Consider the following 24,389-nt stretch of genomic DNA (forward strand, 5'->3'; position numbering starts at 1 on the left):
TAGTCAAATAGTTCCCCTTTAACGTTACAAAGCCGTCCGACCACACAGAGGTGATGTCATGCGGTTCTGTGCTCGCGCTCACCTCGTGTTGCTATAGGCAACAAGGGGGGCTTACTGTGTCACAGTAAGTATCTCTTCACAGTTATCTTTGGTTACAAGAGGAACACGCTGGCTAAACAGTTTTGTACTTATATACCCAGTTGATGTAGCCTATATTTGATTGAGGTTCTGCAATATCCACAGTAGCTACTGTAGAGTAGCACCTCCGCCATGCGGTCCAGCAGCTGGACAACAACAGTGTGTAATGTCCATGTTGTTCTCCCCTGTCCTGCCTCTCCCTGTGTCGTTATGTGTTCTTCTTGTTTCTCTCTCTCTCTCTCGCCCTCTCTCGCCCTCTCTCGCCCTCTCTCGCCCTCTCGCCCTCCTCTCCTCTCTCTCTCTCTCTCTCTCTCTCTCTCTCTCTCTCTCTCTCTCTCTCTCTCTCTCTCTCTTGCTCTTGCTCTTGCTCTTGCTCTTGCTCTCTCTCTCTCTCTCTCTCTCTCTCTTGCTCTTGCTCTTGCTCTCCTTCATTGCTCTCCTTCATCCTCAGGGGGTGTGCGAGCAGTGCGGTCGCACAGGGCCTCGCGGGAAGGGGGGCCTCGCAAAAAAAAAAATATATATATATATATATATATATATATATATATTTTTTTTTTATTTTTTTTATTTTATTTTTTTTTGCGAGGCCCCCCTTCCCGCGAGGCCCTTTTTCATCACAGACCTAAAATCTAGTTTTGCTTATATGCTTATATATTTCACATTAGACACGTTTGTAGAATGTGTCTGACTTGTTCCTGCCTCTGCGGCTCTGCAGACTGCAGTGTTCCGGTTTCTGCGGCTCTGCTGCTCTACAGATTTTAGAATAGTGTTTCCGGGCTCTTCTCGGACCCACGAGGTACAGGGATCTAATTCAGCGCTATTCAGAGGAGCGAGTGGATGTCTTTTCAAAAGCAGCATGGATCAGAAGAAATTACATCGTGGGCCAAGAAAGTCTCCTTCCAACTTTACCATTGATACTGCGTTATGGTGAGTTCATGCAACCTATTCTATTCCCGCCGTGGATCTCTCTCTCTCTCTCTGGAGCCAAACTGGCCGACTAGCTGTTGTAGTACTAGTAGCTAACGGTGTGTGGCCTGGTGTCAGCACCTGTATTGCTTTTCTCATGTTGTACAGTTTCAGTGGTAGCCGCATAGCTTGCTTCTGCGTTAGCTAATGGTTAGCGATAGCCGGGTTGAGCTAACTGTTAGCCAGTTAGCTGTTTAGCTACGACGTTAGCTGCCGGCTGCGCACGTTAGTTTGATGCTATCAGTTAGCCTAGAGTTAGCTGTTAGCTTGTGCTACGACCATTGACATTAGCCGTGAGAATAGCAGGGGGGTTCTGGCACTCTGACTACGACATCATCTTTGACAGAAGATGTAGTCGGGCCTGCACCATAACAAGGCTCCGGCCATAGCATAGCTTCTTTTTGTCCCGCTAGCGAGAGGCCTTTCGTCAACGTGGAGACCTGTGTTGCGGCCTTTCGCCCTGCGTTCCTTGGTGCAGGTAAGATGAATGAAAATGTAATGACATTACCCCACTCTTCCTTCCTTCCCCTCCCGAATGTTTTGTTAATAACGATGTTCTTTTCCAGGCAAAACATATGTTACTTCACAACATTTGGAGATACGACATGTGCTGTGTGTGAATTGACTTGGTCGTTTGTGTAGCTTGGGTAGCGTTGGGCCGTTGGCCAAAGCTGTGTGTGGCCTGGTGTCACAGTACCTGGCTAGCCTATTTAGCTGATGTCGGCCATTGGCTCCTTGCTGCTTTGTTTTCTCTGGTATAGACCCTCTTCTCTTTGGATTTAAGTGTTGATCTTTGTCCTTTGGATCTCTCATACATGCTCTCTCTCTAACACACACACGACAAACACACATGCTCTCTCTCTCTCTCTCTCTCTCTCTCTCTCTCTCTTTCTAACACACACAGTCTGCCTATGGCAGCCTTTCTCGATGGCTAGGCTGTGCTCGCTGAGTCTGTACCTAGTCAAGGGATCTTCAGTCACAGTGCTCAGGTATTCTGCCACTGTGTACTCTCTGTTTAGGGCCAAATAGCATTTCAATTTCTTTCCAATGTGTCTCTCTCCTCTCTCTCTCTCTCTCTCTCTCTCTCTCTCTCTCTCTCTCTCTCTCTCTCTCTCTCTTTGGATTTAAGGTGAGACACTGCAGGTGAATAGTCAAATATACTTTTTTTGTTGATTTTGAGATTTTGTTATATTTTGCTTCCTAAACATGTCTTCTATGAAACTAGTGACAATAAAACGTCAATAACACACATTTAGTTGTTTATTTTACATCATTTTGCCTTATTGCATCCATAAATGTGCACATATTTAATGGGGAAGTGCCTCATTTGCATATATAAACATACATTTCAGAAAACTTGCAATATATTTTTTCTTAGTTTATATGTACATAACAAATTGGGAAAGTTTCATAGTGATATCTATTCAAATATTTTTTGCCTATTAGGGGGTACTACACTGTACTACACTGTTTGTAGCCTGTGTGTAGTTCTGTTCAGTTCAATAACATCATTATTATTATTATTCAGTTATCAGGCATGTGTTTAGGTTGTCTATTACTAATGGTTTGATTAGGTATTGTGTTTGTAAATATCTGTTTAAAAAGAAAAAGCATGGCATTTTACAATACAGAACTTTGAAGGCGTTTTCCCGAAAATGAGTTAAGAGTTTTTCCTCATACTCTGAGCCAGAAATCTCCATTTCAGTAGCACTCACATACACCATACCTTCCAGTTCTATTCATATCTATGTTCTGAAGGTATTTACAGAAGGGTTTGTTGATATCGCATTCATACCCTGATTTATATCACATTTTATTCCTAAAAACATGGCGAAATATGGAATTTTACCATAAAAATGGACTGAATGGAGTATTCTCTGATTTATGGAGTGATAAAAAGAGATATCCAAAATCCCCTCTGTAATAACCTTTGGCTCTAATATGTCAACAAAATGAAACTATAATTTTGAAAATGGCTTTATCCAATGTTCAGATTTCTGTCCTGGAATTATATGCAAATTAGTGCATATTTAAGTAGATCATGCCTCATTTGCATATTTAAACATACAATTTCAGAAAACTTGTAATACAAAAAAGTCTTGTCTTAATATAAGTAATCAACTGGGGAAGTTTCATTGTGATATCTATTAGTTAATTTTTGTACCCTATTCACCTGCAGTGTCTCCCCTTAAGTGTTGATCTTTGTCCTTTTGGATCTCTCATACATGCTCTCTCTCTAACACACACACACACGACAAACACACATGCTCTCTCTCTCTCTCTTTCTAACACACACAGTCTGCCTATGGCGGCCTTTCTCGATGGCTAGGCTGTGCTCGCTGAGTCTGTACCTAGTCAAGGATCTTCAGTCACAGTGCTCAGGTATTATGCCACTGTGTACTCTCTGTTTAGGGCCAAATAGCATTTCAATTTCTTTCCAATGTGTCTCTCTCTCTCTCTCTCTCTGTACACTGTATATTGACTGTAGAACGGGAGCTCTCTCTCGCTCTCTCTCTTGCTATATGTTGACTGTATCATGCCCAGTCTCGGGCAGCGCTATTATTTAAGAATATGTTGACTGTATGAAAAAAAAAATAAAAAAAAAATATATATATATATATATATATATTTTTTTTTTTACCTTTTTTAGGGGGGGGGGGGGGCTCGCGTTTAAATCTCGCACAGGGCCTCGCATTTCTCCCAGGCGGCCCTGTGTCTTGTATTAGGTAGGTTCAAATAATGTTTAGTATTAGTGTTTGTAATATTCTTGTTTTCTCCCAGTGTCTGTTATTCGGTTGTCTTGTCTTCTATAGTTGTAGTTCCTTGTTTTGCTTCCTGTAGTTCTTTGCCAGCCTGTGTCCCCTCCCATGTGTCTCCAGTTGTAATCATCATCCATTTCTTGTTGGTCATTTGTTGCTGTGTATTTGAGTTCCTTGTTTTCTCGTTCATTAAACACCCTTGGACCCACCATCCGCCTCGGTTTGTCTGCACTTGGGTCCTAATGCACCACCACACCACCTGTTACAGGCTGGGCTACAGCTCCGCCTTGTGGGCGTGCTGGGCCGGTGCCTGTATGATATATGACGTGTCTCACTTCCTGGGGAAGGTGTGGTTTGTTTACTTGTTGCTTGGCAATACACGGCATTAAGAACCAGCGCGACTCGACTCTTTTATTGTACAGCTACACTTACAAACATGGTGTCAGAAGTGGAACTAGGAGGACCCAAAGAGGATTTATATACGGCCCGAAACAGCTGTTTGCAATAACAGCGGACGTTTATGTGTTGTTTGGGTGAGAGTTTGTGGCGACAATGGCATCCAGCATTCCGCCTCCGGAGCCAATGAAAATGACGGGAGACATTCACGGCAACTGGGTGAGCTTTCAAGCAGAGTTCGAGGACTATCTGCTTGCGACCGGGCTCAGCGAGAAGGAAAAGCCAGTACAGGCGGCGGCGCTCAGACGGTTAATGGGGAATGACTGTCGTCATATTTACAAACACAACCTGGGACTCACCGTGGAGCAACAAAAAGATGTGGGGGCTATTCTGACAGCACTGCAGCAATACTTCACACCGGCTAAGAACGTGATATTCGAGAGGTACGTTTTTGGCAACTTGAAACAGGAGGATGGAGAGCTGTTTGATGCTTTTGTTACAAGACTGAGAGAAAAGGCTGCCTCTTGTGAATATGGAGCTATTAAAGATGAACTCATAAGAGACAGGCTTGTCCTAGGGATAACTGATGAGGGCGCTAGACGGCGCTTATTAAGAGAAAAGGACCTTAAATTGGATCAGGCCATCATGATTTGTCGAGCAGCTGAGGTCATGGACAGTAGGTTAAAGACCATGTCTCTGGGCAGCGGCAGCTCCGGGCCTGGGGACAGCGTTAACGCCACACAAGGGCAGCGATATGGACGGAGGCCTGCCAGCAGGCCATCCGAGGCCAACACATCGGCACAGCCACAGAACATGAGAGACACTGGTGAATGCAAGTACTGTGGCACATGGCACAAACGTGGGCGTGACCAGTGCCCCGCCTTTGGTAAATCATGCCGTTCATGTGGCACGGCTAACCATTTTGCAAAAGTTTGCATGAAAAGAGGCCAGCAGGCTCGCCAGTTAAATGCTGTGGATGACCCATGGCCAGGGGAACGGGAGGACAGCGACCGGGAGGAGAGAGACGTGTACACAGTAGAGAGCGTGGGGGCTGTGAACACTCAAGGTAAAAAGTGGTTTGTCAACCTACCACTGCAAAAAGGCCTCCAAAGGTGCCAGCTCGACTCGGGAGCCACATGCAATGTGATGAGCATCAAGGACAAGTCAAGACTGGCACCTAGAACACCCCTTCAGAAGAGCTTCATCAAACTGAAACTTTACAACAGTGAGTGGATGAGCTCGTTGGGGGTGTACAGCACACAATGCGTTATTAGGGGTAAGACGCACAGACTGGACTTTGAAGTCGTACATACTGGCCAGAGGCCCTTGCTTTCGAGGGAGACATGTGAGAGGCTTGGTCTGATACGCTTCACCATTCCTGAGGAGCTGAATAAAGTGGAGCACTGCAGGAAGGTGTCACTGACCAAAGAGTGGCTCGTCAGCACCTACTATGATGTGTTCACCAGCCCTGTTGAGTCTCTGCCCGGTGATATTCACTTTGAGCTGGACAGCACGGTGGCGCCGGTGCAGTGTGCTCCCAGGAACGTTCCAGTGGCCCTGAAGGCAGCTGTTAAAGCACAGCTGGATAAATATGAAGAAGATGGGCACTTGACCACAGTCACTCGACCCACGGACTGGATTAGCAATCTGGTCATAGTGAAAAGGCCAGACAAATTGAGACTGTGTATAGACCCAAAGCCCCTTAACCGAGCTCTGAAACGGTCCCATTACCTGATGCCCACTTTGGATGACGTGCTGTATAAGCTGCCAAAGGCACGTATATTCACGCTGGTGGATGCACGGGATGCATTTTTACAGTGCCGTTTGGATGAAGAGAGCAGCCTGATGACAACGTTCTGGACACCGTGGGGTAGGAAACGTTGGCTAAAACTCCCTTTCGGTGTGTCAGTGGCTCCAGAGCTGTACCAAAGAAAGCAGCATGAGCTGCTGGCTGGCTTGACGGGGATTGAGCCCATAGCTGATGATATCCTCATAGTGGGCTGTGGGGACACAGAGGATGAGGCCAACCACGACCATGACACGAACCTCGTCGCTCTGATGGACAGATGCAGAGAGGTAAAGCTGAGACTGGGCCTGAAAAAGCTGCAGTTTCGACTGAAGGAGGTCCGCTTCCACGGCCACATACTGTCCGCAGAGGGCCTCAAGGTTGACCCTGACAAGGTCAGGGCGGTTCTGGACATGCCAAACCCCACAGACGCAAAAGGGGTCCAGCGATGTGTTGGGTTTGTGAACTACCTGTCGAGATTCATGCCACGCTTGTCAGCAGTATGTGAGCCTCTGAGGAGACTGCTCGACAAAGATGTGATGTGGCACTGGCTGCCCAAACATGAGGCTGCCATGAAGGAAATCAAGGCTCTGATCACGGCGGTGCCAGTCCTAAGGTACTATGACGTCCACAAGCCGGTCACCGTACAGAGCAACTCCAGTCAGACGGGTCTGGGCTGCTGCTTGCTTCAGGGGGGACAGCCTGTCGCATTTGCCTCTCGTGCATTGACCCAAACGGAGCAAAATTATGCACAAATAGAAAAGGAGTGTCTAAGCATCGTATTCGCCTGTCAACGCTTCCACTACTACCTATATGGGAGGGGTGATGTGACTGCAGAGACCGACCACCGCCCGTTGGTGTCCATCTTCACTAAGCCTCTCCTCAGTGCGCCAAAACGCCTTCAGAGCATGCTCCTCACACTGCAGAACTACTGCCTGGCGGTGGTGTACAAGCCAGGCCCCGAAATGTACATAAGTGACACACTCAGCAGAGCCACCACCCCACCACAGAGAACAGATACACTGTACAGACGGGAAATGGTCTGCAGCATGCGGCAGGAGCAGTGGGACACGGCCGCCATTCGGCAGGCGGACTATCTGAACGTCAGCAGCCAACGTCTGGCACAGATTCGAACACACACTGAGGAGGATGTGTGTCTGCAAACACTCAAGTCAGTCGTGCTGAAGGGATGGCCAGACCACAAAGAGGAGACCCCTTTAGCCGTCCGGGACTATTGGGCCATCAGGGACGAGATAAGTGCACAGGATGGCGTGCTCTACAGGAGTCAGCGCATCATAATTCCGAAAGCTATGCGTCCGGAAATGCTGAGACGGATCCACTACAACCATGTGGGGGCCGAGGCGTGCTACAGACAGGCTTGTGATACACTGTACTGGCCCGGTATGCAAGGGGAAGTCAAAGATTACGTACAGCAGTGCTCCGTGTGCAATGAGTATGCACACGAACAACAGAAAGAGACTATGATGTCACACCCGCTCCCCACACGGCCCTGGCAGCTGGTAAGCATGGACCTGTACAGCTATGCAGCACAGAACTTTCTTCTCGTGGTGGACCACTATTCGGACTTCTGGGAGGTCGACTTGCTCCCTGACCTGTCAGCGGACACCACGATCCGACGATGCAAGGCACAGTTTGCTCGCCACGGGGTCCCAGACAGGGCCATTTCTGATGGTGGGGGCCAGTTTGCCGGTGGGGAGTTCCGGGCGTTTGCGAGGGAGTGGGGCTTTGAGCACGTTATGTCCTCACCGAGGCACCCGAAGGCTAACGGCAAAGCGGAGTCGGCGGTAAAGATTGTGAAGAGCCTGTGCAGAAAGGCAGACCGGGCCAGAGAGGACCCCTGGAAGGCCATTTTACATTGGAGAAACACACCCACTGAGGGTATGCAGTGCAGCCCTGCACAGCGGCTTATGTCGCGGAGACTGAGAACCCTTCTCCCTGTGGCCGACCAGCTGCTGGTACCTCAGGTCGTCACAGGGGTCCCGGACAAGCTGAGAGTGAAACATCAAGCAGCAAAGTTGATGTATGACCGATCGGCGAAGGATCTGCCGGAGCTGAACGTCGGCCGGCCCATACGGATGAAGCCACTCCCGGGTGACAGTACGGGCCGATGGAGAAGAGGCGTGTGCCTGCAGCAGTTGGGACTCCGGTCCTATCTGGTCGACGTGGAAGGAACTGCGTATCGCCGCAACAGGGTTGATCTCCGACCAGCAGAAGCGGCCCCTCCCCAGCCGTCAGTTCACCCAGAATTGGCCCCAGAACAGCCTGCGAGTGGGGGAAGCACCGAAGAGGTCGTCAGCGGTCCTGAGGAGTCTCCAAAGTCATCAGCCCCGAGGTCGACGCCGTCTTCCCCGCAGACTGGTAACACACCAGGCCGTGAGTTACAGGCCCGGGCCTTCTCCCGGAGCGGGAGGCCGTTACGGCCTCCGGACAGACTTAACCTCTAGGTCGCACACAAACTGAGACTGTCTCACACGCACACATGCACACACACACACACACACACACACACACACACATAGTCACGCTCGCACCCCAGCACACAAGGACTGTGCACATGCGTATGGACTGTAAGATATAAAAAAATCTTGATTCTGTGTTTAATTGTGGTTGTTATTGATGAGGTGTTTTGATACTACTTAGGTCTGCACGGATTGATGTTGTTACTTACTAAAGGAAGGGAGATGTTACAGGCTGGGCTACAGCTCCGCCTTGTGGGCGTGCTGGGCCGGTGCCTGTATGATATATGACGTGTCTCACTTCCTGGGGAAGGTGTGGTTTGTTTACTTGTTGCTTGGCAATACACGGCATTAAGAACCAGCGCGACTCGACTCTTTTATTGTACAGCTACACTTACAAACACCACCTGGGTCATATTGCACCACCCCACCTGGGTCATATTGCACCACCACCCCACCTGGGTCATATTGCACCACCACCCCACCTGGGTCATATTGCACCACCACCCCACCTGGGTCATATTGCACAACCACCCCACCTGGGTCATATTGCACCACCCCACCACCTGGGTCATATTGCACCACCCCACCACCTGGGTCATATTGCACCACCACCCCACCTGGGTCATATTGCACAACCACCCCACCTGGGTCATATTGCACCACCCCACCTGGGTCATATTGCACAACCACCCCACCTGGGTCATATTGCACCACCCCACCACCTGGGTCATATTGCACCACCCCACCTGGGTCATATTGCACCACCACCCCACCTGGGTCATATTGCACCACCACCACCACCACCTGGGTCATATTGCACCACCACCCCACCTGGGTCATATTGCACCACCCCAACACCTGGGTTATATTGCACCACCACCCCACCTGGGTCATATTGCACCACCACCCCATCTGGGTCATATTGCACCACCACCCCACCACCTGGGTCATATTGCACCACCACCCCACCTGGGTCATATTGCACCACCCCACCACCTGGGTCATATTGCACCACCACCCCACCTGGGTCATATTGCACCACCACCCCACCTGGGTCATATTGCACCACCTGGGTCATATTGCACCACCCCACCTGGGTCATATTGCACCACCACCCCACCACCTGGGTCATATTGCACCACCTGGGTCATATTGCACCACCACCCCACCACCTGGGTCATATTGCACCACCTGGGTCATATTGCACCACCACCACCCCACCTGGGTCATATTTCACCACCACCCCACCACCTGGGTCATATTGCACCACCTGGGTCATATTGCACCACCCCACCACCTGGGTCATATTGCACCACCACCCCACCTGGGTCATATTGCACCACTTGGGTCATATTGCACCACCCCACCACCTGGGTCATATTGCACCACCACCCCACCTGGGTCATATTGCACCACCACCCCACCACCTGGGTCATATTGCACCACCCCACCTGGGTCATATTGCACCACCACCCCACCTGGGTCATATTGCACTACCCCACCTGGGTCATATTGCACCACCACCCCACCTGGGTCATATTGCACCACCACCCCACCACCTGGGTCATATTGCACCACCCCCCCACCTGGGTCATATTGCACCACCACCCCACCTGGGTCATATTGCACCACCCCCCCACCTGGGTCATATTGCACCACCACCCCACCTGGGTCATATTGCACCACCACCCCCCCACCTGGGTCATATTGCACCACCACCCCACCTGGGTCATATTGCACCACCACCCCACCACCTGGGTCATATTGCACCACCCCACCACCTGGGTCATATTGCACCACCACCCCACCTGGGTCATATTGCACCACCACCCCACCTGGGTCATATTGCACCACCACCCCACCTGGGTCATATTGCACCACCACCCCACCTGGGTCATATTGCACCACCACCACCACCACCTGGGTCATATTGCACCACCCCCCCACCTGGGTCATATTGCACCACCACCCCACCTGGGTCATATTGCACCACCCCACCTGGGTCATATTGCACCACCCCCCCACCTGGGTCATATTGCACCACCCCACCACCTGGGTCATATTGCACCACCACCCCACCTGGGTCATATTGCACCACCACCCCACCACCTGGGTCATATTGCACCACCCCCCCACCTGGGTCATATTGCACCACCACCCCACCTGGGTCATATTGCACCACCACCCCACCTGGGTCATATTGCACCACCACCCCACCACCTGGGTCATATTGCACCACCACCCCACCACTTGGGTCCTAAGAATAAGGTCATGAATGAGGAAGAAGCTGATGTGGCAGTGGTTCCAGTTCCACCCCAGCAGGCAGTGGATGCACTTCTGTTGATATTCCCGTTGAGAAACAGAAAAAGACAGCGGTGGGGAGAGCACAGTGAACTAGTTCTCCCATATTATGCTATTTTAAGGCATAGCGTTACAGTTTGGATGTGACATTTCAGAGCTTTAGCGCAGAGTTCAGTGAAACCCTCGGCTAGCTCGTGCCAAAGGCGCGGAGGCGGCGGCACGGATGTGACGCAGCGTAACGATTGAAAATAGCCTCATATCGATAATCGCTAGGGACACTTTGCCATCAACACTATGCCAAGAAGGCATCGATGTCAAGCCTTGTCTATTCTATTTTACTCTTTTTATTACGATCTATTTAAAAAATTGCCATAGAATCAAACCGTAAACAAAGAGGACTATTAAGATGTTAGATCCTAATATGAAAAACAATGTGATTTAATGCTCTGTGCCTTACCTTGCCCTTGTCTATTTTGCTGATATCTATTTGATGTGAATCTTATATGTCTGCACTTTATGCATTGATCTGCCAATTGTGTGCATATTTTATACCAGGCTTTTTTTTACTGCTGTGAAGCACTGCAATTCTTGTATGAAAGGTGCGATACAAATACAGTTTATTATTGTTATTATTATTAAGCCTACATACTAGCACCACTGTACAGTATATTCTACATATCACTGCGACACCACTGCCATGACAGCTAGCAGTCACCTTGCTCCCGTCAGCCTTTGTGGCACGGCGTTGTGGTTTCTGTGGGTCTGAAGGCAGAGTTAGAGTAATACTACTTTAGAGTCTCTGTCAATACAGAGTGCATAAGCGCTGGGGCAAAGTGAGGAGGAGCCACTGAAGTCATGGGAGTCTGTCACAGAGGCCTAGCCATCAATTAATCATCAGTGGCTTAGTTTGAGAGACTTGCTGCGACTTCTCACCCAGGGACGTTGGAACTTTAAACCGGCAGGGGGTGCGGCCTTTCTGAGATAAAAAAAAAATAACAATTTTACAACGCCTTTAACGTGATTTCTAATGTCCTTTTAAATGAAAATGACGTGAGAGAGAGTGAGACGTACATTGTTCAAAGCGGCTTTGAAATAGCAAGAACTGTATGCTAGGCTTAGGCTATTGTCAGCGATTACAAACCTCACTTCTGAATACCTCACTCATAACAATGAATTCACATGCTCGCTTGGCGCGCTCTTTTGCCTTTTGTAGGCTATTTGGTTTTCATATTATGTTTCCACTGATGAAAGAAAGCCATGACTGAAGCACCCCCCCCCTTCCAACGTCTCTGCACCCAACTCTGGTTTCTGTGATAAAAATTACTCCCGCTCTCTTTGCCACACATGGCCCTTTCACACCGGCAGGGCTCCGGTTCAAGCGCCGGCTCCGTTGTGGAGCCTCTGAACCTTGGTGCTTCCTGACGAACCATCCCGCGTTTACACCTATTTAAGCAGAACCAACGTTCCACCGTCCTCCGTCATCAACGGGGGGGGGGGGGGGGGGGGGGTGTTACTCAGGCCGAGGTAAACACAACAGTGGCCAAATGTGCCGTGTGCAAAACCGCTGCAATGGTTTCGGTATTGCATCTGCACCATGCTGATCCACTCCAACAGGTAGCACCGGCTGAAACGATTTGCGACTGATCTCAAAATGAGATTAGATGCAAATGTATTGTCATTATACAGCACAAGTACAATACACCATCCAACCAGAGTGGATAAATAAATGCTCCAGAAATAAATAAATGCATAAATTAATGAAATAAAATAAAAACTTGTGTAACCAAGAGTTTTGAACCTGTGACCATAGGATCCACAGGCAGCTGCACTACCCAGTTGAGCTAAATTATCTGACCCCTTAGCAGGTGCTGGCTGACTGCGACCGACTAATACATAGTTTACACTTGTCAAGAACCAATTGCGCAGTCGTTCAGTATAAATGAGATTTCATGCTAATATGTCATGTTCTACAGTAGGACTTACTACTATAATACCCAATAAAACAAGTCATTAGAATAATAGAAGCCTGGAACAATTAATTTCGCACGTATACAGTATGTGTGTGTGTGTGCGCTTGTGCGCTGAGGCTGCCTCACTAAGCCTTCTCCATGCATTTATTTATTTCTGGAGCATTTATTTATCCACTCTGGTTGGATGGTGTATTGTACTTGTGCTGTATGATAACAGTACATTTGAATCTAATCTAATTGAGATCAGTCGCAAATCGCTTCGTGTTGAATGGAACCATTGAGTGCAAAACCTCTGCTGTTCGCCGTTTTCGCTTGTCCTCACAGCCTAGAATATAACACGCCCACTGATGATGTCACGGTTCGCAAGGGAAAACCAACTATTTTCCGGTTCCAGCTGAGAACCAACTTTTCAGGTTCAGAACCAATTATTTGCGGTGTGAACCCACCGGCCGGTTCTAGATTAGGTTCGGGAACCGGCACGGAGCCCTGCCTGTGTGAAAGGGCTAACAGTCCTCAGACTCAGAATCTTTACTGTCAGATCGCCGTACATTTACAGCACAGAAAGTGAAATACTTTGGTGCTTGCTCTCACGACCTTGCAGCAACAACAATAGGCTAGGATCAAATAAAATGGAATAAAATCAAATAAAATAAAATAATGTCTAGTAAGAAATAAAATACAAAAATAATAATAATACATAGTCCTACCAAATGATGTGACCTGCTCTTGAGGGTGAGGAGTGAAATACTTTGGTGCTCGTGTTGTGTGGACTACCGTTGTGTGATAATGACTCTCAAAATACTTCTTAATTTAAAGGCTTTAATATAAATTGGTTCAGTTCACAGAAAATGAGAAGTCCCTCTGACCTCAGGCCTGTCCTTCTCAGTAAAAATCTCAAACCTTATTCAGTATGGCGGCTGGGTGGCGCAGCGGTCTAAACGCTTGTCACCAACGCGAGAGACACCGGTATCGAATCCGGCTGTCAGCGGTAAACAGCGACTCCTACAGGTCGGTCAGGGCGCCTGCACAGCAAGGACAGGAGAGGGCGAGGGTAGTGTGAGCCTCCCACACGTTACACCTCGCCAATGAGAGTCCGCGCTGGCAGGTGAAAAGATGTGGCTGGCTGACTCCGCATGTATCGGAGGGGACATGCGATAGATTCTTCAACCCTCCCTACGACCGACCAGAGGGGGGCACATGCGAGCAACGATCAAGACAAGGGAGGGGGGAATTGGCACGACTAAATTGGGATGGAAGAAAAAACACAGAAAAAGGAGGAGAAAAAGTAGATAAAAAAAAAGGTATTCAGTATTCAGTGGAACCGGCGTGGGAAGGGAGACAGAACTGTTTTTGCATTCCCCTTAAATACCATCTATGAAACTCCACCTTTCTATCCTCTAAGACAAATGATTGTCTTAATCCATATCTCCTCCTGATCCTGATATCCACTCAGGACTCTGAATGGTTTAAACACATTTACATATCATTACATTTTCTTACCGGCCCACCTCTATCCTAAACTATGGGGTTTCCTTCTTTGGGCCTGAATAGGCTGAAGGCCTTATTTGGTGAATTGCTACCTATATGTACCCGGCGCTGCTAACTGGCTATCATTATGAGAGCTAACGTTGCTACCTATATGTACCTGGTGCTGCTAACTGGCTATCATTATGAGAGCTAACGTTGCTACCTATATGTACCCGGCGCTGCTAACTGGCTATCATTATGAGAGCTAACGTTGCTACCTATATGTACCCAGTGCTGCTAACTGGCTATCGTTATGAGAGCTAACGTTGCTACCTACTGTACCCGGCGCTGCTAACTGGCTATCGTTATGAGAGCTAACGTTGCTACCTACTGTACCCGGAGCTGCTAACTGGCTATCGTTATGAGAGCTAACGTTGCTACCTACTGTACCCGGCGCTGCTAACTGGCTATCGTTATGAGAGCTAACGTTGCTACCTACTGTACCCGGCGCTGGCTAACTGGCTATCGTTATGAGAGCTAACGTTGCTACCTACTGTACCCGGCGCTGCTAACTGGCTATCGTTATGAGAGCTAACATTGCTACCTACTGTACCCGGCGCTGCTAACTGGCTATCGTTATGAGAGCTAACGTTGCTACCTACTGTACCCGGCGCTGGCTAACTGGCTATCGTTATGAGAGCTAACATTGCTACCTACTGTACCTGGCACTGCTAACTGGCTATCGTTATGAGAGCTAACATTGCTACCTACTGTACCCGGCGCTGGCTAACTGGCTATCGTTCCTGTTTAAACAAAAAAATTAATAAATGGGAGCTTCCTCAAACAGCCATCTCTTTCCCGACAATCCCCTCTGTGCACGAACCCTTACATATGGTAATTAAACATTAAAACACCTGCGACTTATAGTCCAGTGCGGCTAATATATGTACACATCATTCAATTTAGCTGCTGCGGCTTATATTCAGGTGCGGCTTATAGTGCGAAAAGTACGGTATCTTATAAATGGCCTTTTTCGGTGTTTAGCATTGTTTCCTGGCTATGTGGACTTATATTAATAGGATCTATGTCTCTAATTCTCCTCATATTGGCGCATTCTTCCAATTCTCCTCTCACAATATTCACCCTCACTGAACTGAGTCATCTGAAAATGTGCATATCTGTGATGTCAGAGATTTCTCAGCTGCATAATAATGTGGCAGTTGGTGTGGCAGTTGGCACCAGGCCACACAGTGGTTGGAGCCCTGCAGGCTCAAAACGGCTTAAGATCTTGAGGTAGAAAAAAATGCTGTTTATGATTACTTGATTAGAAATACAAAACAATGCATTTTTGGGGAAAAAAAACTTACAGAGGTGTTCCATAGACTCACAGGAATTGTGTAAAAGTGCCCCTTAGTGAAAGAAATAGTAAAATAGTTCCCATTTAAATAAAAGGAAATACAATGAAATTAAATTAAATGAAGTAGAATTAAATTAAATTAAATTAAATAATGTCTAGTAAATATGTGGAAAAAATATATAAAAATGTATGTGCACTCCTACCAAATAGTGTGACCTATGAGATTCTGCATGGACTGTAAATGCACCGTCCTCTTACTTGAGGGTGGCGACTCCGTCGTGCGTGGTGGGTTCGTTGAAGTGCCTCATGTACTCGTGCATCTCTGGGAAGCTCTTCTTCATGTAATCCTCTGCACTGCTCTCTCTGACGGTCCCGAACCTGAAGCCCTGGGACGGGTGGTGCAGCTGTGGAGGGCAAGCGGTGGAGAAGCATGAGGCCAACACGTGTAGAAAAACAAGTTAGCATGAGGCTAACAGGTGTAGAAAAACAGCGTAGTATGAGGCCAACACGTGTAGAAAAACAAGTTAGCATGAGGCTAACAGGTGTAGAAAAACAACGTAGCATGAGGCTAACAGGTGTAGAAAAACAACGTAGCATGAGGCTAACAGGTGTAGAAAAACAAGGTACCATGAGGCTAACAGATGTAGAAAAACAAGGTACCATGAGGCTAACAGGTGTAGAAAAACAACGTAGCATGAGGCTAACAGATGTAGAAACACAAGGTAGCATGAGGCTAACAGGTGTAGAAACACTAGGTAGCATAACGCTAACAGGTGTAGAAAAACAACGTATCATGAGGCTAACAGGTGTAGAAACACAAGGTAGCATGAGGCTAACAGGTGTAGAAAAACAACGTAGCATGAGGCTAACAAATGTAGAAAACAATGTATAGCATGAGGCTAACAGGTGTAGAAACACAAGGTAGCATGAGGCTAACAGGTGTAGAAAAACAAGGTAGCATAACGCTAACAGGTGTAGAAAAACAAGGTACCATGAGGCTAACAGGTGTAGAAAAACAATGTATAGCATGAGGCTAACAGGTGTAGAAACACAAGGTAGCATGAGGCTAACAGGTGTAGAAAAACAACGTAGCATGAGGCTAACAGGTGTAGAAACACAAGGTAGCATGAGGCTAACAGGTGTAGAAAAACAAGGTAGCATGAGGCTAACAGGTGTAGAAACACAAGGTAGCATGAGGCTAAAAGGTGTAGAAACACAAGGTAGCATGAGGCTAACAAGTGTAGAAACACAAGGTAGCATGAGGCTAACAGGTGTAGAAACACAAGGTAGCATGAGGCCGACAGGTGTAGAAAAACAAGGTAGCATGAGTGTAACTGAGGGGTACAATTCCCTGACTGTATTAATAAGTATGGTATCATTAAACCACTACTGTCTTATGTACATTACTACTGGCCATACAGTACACAGGTATCTTATGATGAACACTTCCCACAATGACTCGGTTCCACACAAAACTGGATTTAAGTATTTATTAGCAGCAATGATAGTACATAATATACTTTACTTTGGATGCGCTTATAAGGCAAAGGAATGTGCGTAGGCAAATCAATAACGTATGTCCATTCTCATATTACGCAGGAGATAATAATACAACCTGAATCTTAGGAATTATATCTATGGTACTCTGGTATATAGCGGGAGATACTGGTAGGGTCCCTCCGGTCGTAAGCCAGCAAGGGGAGAGGATTTGTCGGTAGTAGAGTCTGGGTCAACGATGATAAAGAGACTCCAAGTACAGGAGACGGTGCAATAATATCTTGATCCGCAGACGAATACAGCTGTTCTCCGTAGCATGCAGCTCCGCATGGAAGAAAGCTAGCCGGCCTCAGGCTTCTGAGAGGCGGGCTCGACGTGGCTCCTCACAGGGTAAATCCCACACAATTGTGGGTGTAGGCGATTCTCCGCTCCATCAATTACAGGACCAAAAGCAAATATAATCCAGCCGAAAAGGGCTATGCAGTCGTCGGTAGGTTATCCAGTGTACATGATCCACACGGTCCTCGTCTAGGGCCCCTCGGGTGAAAGCGCCAGGGTAAGCAGCCCAACCTGGATAAGCACACTAGCTGGTACGAGGAAACGTTGGTGATGCTGGTCACTGTAGAACGGTAGCCGCACGATACACTATACATAAATAGACTATTACTGACTTAATAGAATAGGTCGAACTCGACGGTACAGCGTTAAACTCTGATACTTCAGTTATTAATTCGCACGCGGTCTCAATGCTCTATTTGGGGCCAAACAGGCCATACTTCACCGCACGTTGTATCGTGGGTGAGGCTTCAACTTATTGGGTAACTCTACTTCTGTATTCACCTGCGCCGTATTTATACGTTAGGTGAACAAACTAGTACCAGCTTTATTCCTGTCTCATATCCTTGCGCAGAACCGTTCATGTCCAGGCAAGTCCTTGGCGGTGACTTTGAACCAGACCTTGGAGGTATGGCAATGGCGCCTGGTGGACCGCTGTCCAATAGGAGAACGAAATATTATGGTCTGTACTAGGCTAAAGGGATATTCCGTGTATATGTACAAGGAATACACAAGGGATATCAAACGATATACAAATATTATGCAATATATATCAATCAATAAATATATATATTCGGTTTAATCTGATCCTTCGTAACAATGAGGCTAACAGGTGTAGAAAAACAAGGTACCATGAGGCTAACAGGTGTAGAAACACAAGGTAGCATGTGGCTAACAGGTGTAGAAAAACAAGGTACCATGAGGCTAACAGGTGTAGAAACACAACGTAGCATGAGGCTAACAGGTGTAGAAACACAACGTAGCATGAGGCTAACAGGTGTAGAAAAACAGCGTAGCATGAGGTAACAGGTGTAGAAAAACAAGGTACCATGAGGCTAACAGGTGTAGAAACACAAGGTAGCATGAGGCCGACAGGTGCAGAAACACAAGGTAGCATGAGGCTAACAGGTGTAGAAACACAAGGTAGCATGAGGCCGACAGGTGTAGAAAAACAAGGTAGCATGAGGCTAACAGGTGTAGAAAAACAAGGTACCATGATGCTAACAGGTGTAGAAACACAAGGTAGCATGAGGCTAACAGGTGTAGAAAAACAAGGTACCATGAGGCTAACAGGTGTAGAAACACAACGTAGCATGAGGCTAACAGGTGTAGAAAAACAGCGTAGCATGAGGCTAACAGGTGTAGAAAAACAAGGTACCATGAGGCTAACAGGTGTAGAAACACAAGGTAGCATGAGGCCGACAGGTGCAGAAACACAAGGTAGCATGAGGCTAACAGGTGCAGAAAAACAACGTAGCATGAGGCCGACAGGTGCAGAAAAACAACGTAGCATGAGGCTAACAGGTGTAGAAACACAAGTTAGCATAAGGCTAACAGGTGTAGAAACACAACGTAGAATGAGGCTAACAGGTGTAGAAACACAGCGTAGCATGAGGCTAATAGGTGTAGAAAAACAAGGTAGCATGAGTGTAACTGAGGGGTACAATTCCCTGACTGTATTACTAGATATGATACTTACTACCACTACCTTTGTACTTAATATTCGGCCACCCAGTACTCGGCATAAATATATTATGATGAACACTGTCACGTAGATGAAACGGATCCAACACAAATGTACGAATTAGAAATAGGTCTTTATTTCTACACAGCGATGGTGTGTAGAGCAAGCACTTAATCAAATCAATCACATTTATGAATGGGAATTAGTATGCACTTTTATGGCAAGAGTATTCGTCGGTATATCAATAGAGAATGTCCAATCTCTGAAGGCGCAGGTGGTACATATACGACCTGGAATAGTTAAGGAATAACAGCAATGATACTTTAATGATTATAGACTGGATACACTAGGGGGGGTTAATCCGGTCGCTTGTAAGCCGACAGGAGTAGGAAGGGGGGGGGGGTAGAGTCCGGCTGCCTCATCCGGCCAAGGGTATCCCAGGTGAACCCACTGTAGTGCCGTTCAATGCGCCGGCGATCCTTGGACCGCAGATGAAAGCAGATGGACTCTTTGTGGGCCGGCGTCCTCCGGTCCACGGAGGAGAGACGTGAAGCGACCTCGTCTTGCAGAGCGTCTCCTCACCTTGCGTCCTCTCCAGGGGGGGGGGGTTCCAACACACGGCAGTGTCGGGGGTCTTTATCCATGGAATAATCAACGTATACAAAGCATAATCCGTGCCTGGGAAGGCGGGCTGTCGTCGGTAGAATAATCCGGTATACAGGTCCACTCGCTCGTCGGCTCTGGGGCTCCTCGGGTGCAATCTCACATGGGGTCGATCATCCTGGATAAGCAGCCAGTTTTCTGCCCGAAACGATGGGGTGCTGACTACGGTAGTATTCTCACCGCACGAAGCACTATATATTAACAGACTATTATTAGCTTAATAGACTACGTCCAACTCGACGATATAGTGCCAAATATGACTATTCAAATATTAATATACACGATGTCTCAATACCGATGGTAGGCCGAACTTGGCCTTACTCCCACACGTGGCGTCGCGGGGAGGCTTTACGTCTGTCACTCTATTGGAGGGTAAGAAACTGGACTGAAAAGGAAGTCCTACTTTAGTAGCGCAGTATATATACGCACTATGAACAAATAGTCCCATTAGTGGTGCGGTAGCCAGATTCCTACGCGGAACTAGGACTTGTTCGTACATGTCGAGCGGTACGTTTGAACTGGGTCTGGGGGGTATGGCAGCCTGGCACCAAGGTCTCGACCAATAGTAGAATGGAGACTATTATGGGATGTTCAGTAGGCTAGAATGGATATTCAATGCATATTGTACAAGGAATATACAAGGGATATCAAGGAATATTAGAGAATATACAAATACAATTAAATATATATATATAATAAATATATATATTCGGTTTAATCTGGCCCTTCACAACAGCCACCCCCTGATTGGTCCCAGACCTAATCAGTTAAGCAGAGACAGATTAATCGCGTTGTCTATTTACACATAAGGGTTTGCTGTAGGGGTCAGTCAACTTCACAAAGTCATAGGGTTATGGGGTCATGGTCATCATCGATTGTGTCTGGGAGTCGGGGCAGTTCTATGAGCCTCGCCACGGGACGGGTGTAAGTGCGACCCTGGACGAGCACTTCAGCTGCTCGGACCTTGCCGTCGGCACCGGTGATCACTTTGCTTACGCGGCCGGCCGGCCACATAGCTCTGGGCAGTGATTGATCAATAATCATGACGACTGTTCCTTCTGTCAAATTGTCTCTCTCCTTTACCCACTTCTGGCGGGTCTGTAGAGACGGTAGGTAGTGCAGTAGGAAACTGCTCCAAAACTTGTCGGCTAATACTTGGCTGTACCTCCACATTCGTCGGCCGTTCGCTTCTTCAGGCCGGTACATTGTCTGGGGTAACGCGGGATCTAGCCGCCCCATCAGGAGTGTGTTGGGGTCTGCGGAGATAACAGTGCTCAATCCACAGAACACAGACTTCTTATTTTCCACCTCCTCTGGACTTGCTTCCCTCGGGATAGGCATGGGCCACTGTCCTTCCGGGAGTCTTAGGAATGCGGGGCCGTCACTGTAAGCATTGTGACGGGTGAGGTCATCTAGGGGCATTCCCCGGGTGATGACGTCAGCTGGGTTCTGTTTTGTATCAACGTAGCGCCACTCTGTTTCTCCGGTTAACTCTTCGGTTAAGTCTTGAATCTCGGTGACTCTGACTCCCACGAAGACTTTGTACTTGCATGAGTCCGATTTGATCCAGGCGAGTACTGTCGTGGAATCTGACCACAGGATTGTTCTAGACACCGGTATGGTGAGCTCACGTTGGATGAGCGTGGCTAGGTGCGCTCCAGCTAGGGCTGCGCAGAGCTCTAGACGTGGGATAGATTGTTGCTTGCGTGGGGCTATTCTCGAGCGGGCGAGGACAAATGCTGTGTAGATCTCTCCCCCCTTTTCTTGGGCCCGCAAGTAGGCTACTGATCCGTATGCGACCTCTGAGGCGTCACTGAAGACGTGTAAGTCCATTTTACATGTCTCTGGCCTCACCGTGGGTGGGAAGTAGCTTCGGCGCATATTAACGCCTGGGAGTGAGTGGAGCTCCATCTCCCACTCTCTCCAGGTGGATGCAAGGTGTGCGGGAATGGGGTCGTCCCAGCCCTGGTCCTTGTCCCACAATGCTCGTACAATCATTTTTGCCCTGGTGGTGTACGGTAGAATACATCCTAGCGGGTCATATTGTCGGGCGAGTGTTGTGTACACACTCCGTCTGGTGGTCGGCGCCGCCGCCGGCCTTCCCTGCTCCGTAGTCAGGGGCTTGTGTCTGTAGTGAAGCGAATCTGTTTTGAATCGCCACACCAATCCCAGGGTCATCTCCTGGGCTTCTCCCGGGATTGTAGCCATCCAGGTCTCGCTGCTGGCTGCCTTGTCCTCGGAGGAGAGGCTGCGCAGTACTTGCGGATCGCTGCTGGCCCACTGCCTGAGATCAAAGCCGCCTTTGATCAATGAGGCGCGGAGTTTAATCAGGAGAGCCTCGGCTTCTTCCTGGGTTGAAAGGCTTTGTAGACAGTTGTCTACCTAGAAGCTGTTCTTTACGCTGTGTCGGACCTCTTCGTCCGCTGCTGGGTCCTCTGCTACATGTTTCTGTAGTGCAAATGTAGCACAGCAGGGGCTGCACGTCGTTCCGAAGGGGAGGACTTCCCATTGGTAGATGGCTGGGTGCTCATCTCCTGGCTTCTCTCTCCATAGGAACCGTAACAGGGGCTTGTCCTCCTCTACTAATCTCACCTGCAGGAAAATTCCTTTAATGTCCCCGCTGATGGCTACCCTTTCCTGGCGGAAGCGGAGTAGAACGCCGAGTAGGGAGGGGCCGAATGTGGGACCGGGCAGTAACTCTTTATTCAGATTTTGGGATCCGATCTGGTAGCTGCAGTTAAATACTATGCGGTCTTTACCGTTGTGATGGACCTTGTGGTGAGGCACGTACCACGATTCAGTGGTCTGGTCAGCCTCTTTAATGTCCATCTTTGTGACGTGTCCCGCTGTGATGAGCTTCTCAATCTCAGCGCGGTATACACTCTCTTGGGCGGGGTCTTGGCTAAGCGCCGCTCCGTGTTCAGCAGGTACCGTTCTGTGGCGTCTGTCTTGGCGTGGAAAGTAGGCATTCCTTCTCGCCGCAGGAGTGGCGTGGCGTATCTCAACACGCCGTTGACCGGGACTCTCTTGGTCCCTGTCTCGAGGAGGTGAATGGCGTAAATGTCATCTTTAGAGCGAATGTCTTCTTTCCGTTCTTAAAGGGCATTTGTTCCAAGGTCCATAACCGCTCTACGTGTTGCAGGAGTGCGGTTTCTCCCTCTGTGGCTCGGGAGTGGAGACATCTAGTGGCTGTACTTCGGTTGAGAGATTTGGCGAGCGGGCCTTGGAGAGTCCATCCCAAACGGGTCTCGACTGCTGCAGGACAGCCTCGGGGTCCGGTATGAACCCGGTCTATCGGGACAATGAGGTCTGCATGGTCGGAGCCTATCAACAGGGTCGGCATAGCATTGTCTATGAGCGGGATCGGTAACTTGCGCAGATGTGCATATTTCTCCATCAGCTTGGCGACGGGGTATGTGTACCGCGACAGTCCTATTTCTTGGCTGGTGAAAGCGTCTGTAATCTGGTACCGTCGCTCAGGCTGGCCGCTTGCTGCGATAGAAAATGAGACATTCTCGCCCTTTATCGTCTTCAAATCTCGTCTTATTGTCCGAATTGTCATTTGGGTTTCGCTTCCCCGCAGCCCTAGCTGGGCCGCAGCGGAGGCGAGCAGAAGGGTCTTCTCTGACCCGTCATCGAGGACGGCGTAAGTGTCCAGGACTTTATTCTGGTAGCTTAGTGTCACACGCACTACTTTTAGGAGTACTCGGGCTCCACTGCTGCTGGCGGGATCGATGTACATGACGCTCGCTTTGCTGCTGGATGGTGCGGGTGAAGGGCGCCGTCTGTTACTGTCGTGAAGTATGTCCAGATGGGCTCCATCGCACTTGGTGCACCTTTTCTTTAAGCGGCATTCGGCTGCCATGTGTGAGCGCGCACAGCGAAAACAGCGCTTGTTGGACTTTATCCATTGACTTGCTTCCTCCGCGTTCAGCTTGGGGAAGGAGTCACATTGCGCTAGCCAGTGTTCTTTCTCACAGTAGGGGCACACTATCTTCCACTTCTCCGTTCTGGAGGGGGTACTGTGGCTCCTGCTGCTCGGTACTGACTCCGATTGGTGCATCACAGTCACCGATCTTCTTCCATCATTTAGTCGTCTGGTTCCTTCTCTGGAGCCAGGGGTGCTCCGTCCGAATGTATCTAGCCGTAGGCTGCTGACTTCTCTCGCCAGGAAGTCTGCTAGATCGAGGAGGTTCGGTTCGGGGCCATTCGGGTCTCGGTGGTCTCTCTGCCGCCTAAAACGCTCCTGTCGAGCGGGCGGCAGCTTCTCCAAGATCCTTTCCACATTTGAGTTGGCGTAAAGTTCATGCCTCCCCTTCTCTCTCTGCGCTCCCAACATCCCTACCAGGGACTGCACTCTGATGGACAGGTCGTCCAGTGCTCGATTGTCTATTGCTGGGGGTAAGCGGTCGATGTGTCGGATCTCCTGGATCACGTAATCCCATATGCGCCCATACCTCTGGTCCAATGCTACCAGCGCTGCTGTGTATGGGGTGGTGGAAGTCGCGTAGGCGAGCGCTATATTATGTGCGCGGGGTACCTTTAAGTGCTTCAGTAGGATGGCGTATTTATGGCGTTCATCCAATACA

The 24,389-nt window shown here is 48.7% G+C and overlaps 1 protein-coding gene across 1 annotated transcript in view; it reads right to left on the reverse strand.

The window, feature by feature from the left end:
- grin3bb (glutamate receptor, ionotropic, N-methyl-D-aspartate 3Bb) overlaps window positions 1-24,389 on the reverse strand; it is a gene marked incomplete at both ends in the record, with an annotated part of 569,733 nt that overhangs the window by 181,009 nt on the left and 364,335 nt on the right. Inside the window, 2 exon segments of the mRNA XM_084311504.1 lie at window positions 6,186-6,432; window positions 15,879-16,024. Coding sequence (XP_084167630.1) covers window positions 6,186-6,432; window positions 15,879-16,024 — 393 coding nt within the window.

The sequence above is a fragment of the Notolepis coatsorum genome (assembly GCF_963971535.1).
Source record: "Notolepis coatsorum genome assembly, chromosome: 3".
NCBI lineage: Eukaryota > Metazoa > Chordata > Actinopteri > Aulopiformes > Paralepididae > Notolepis > Notolepis coatsorum.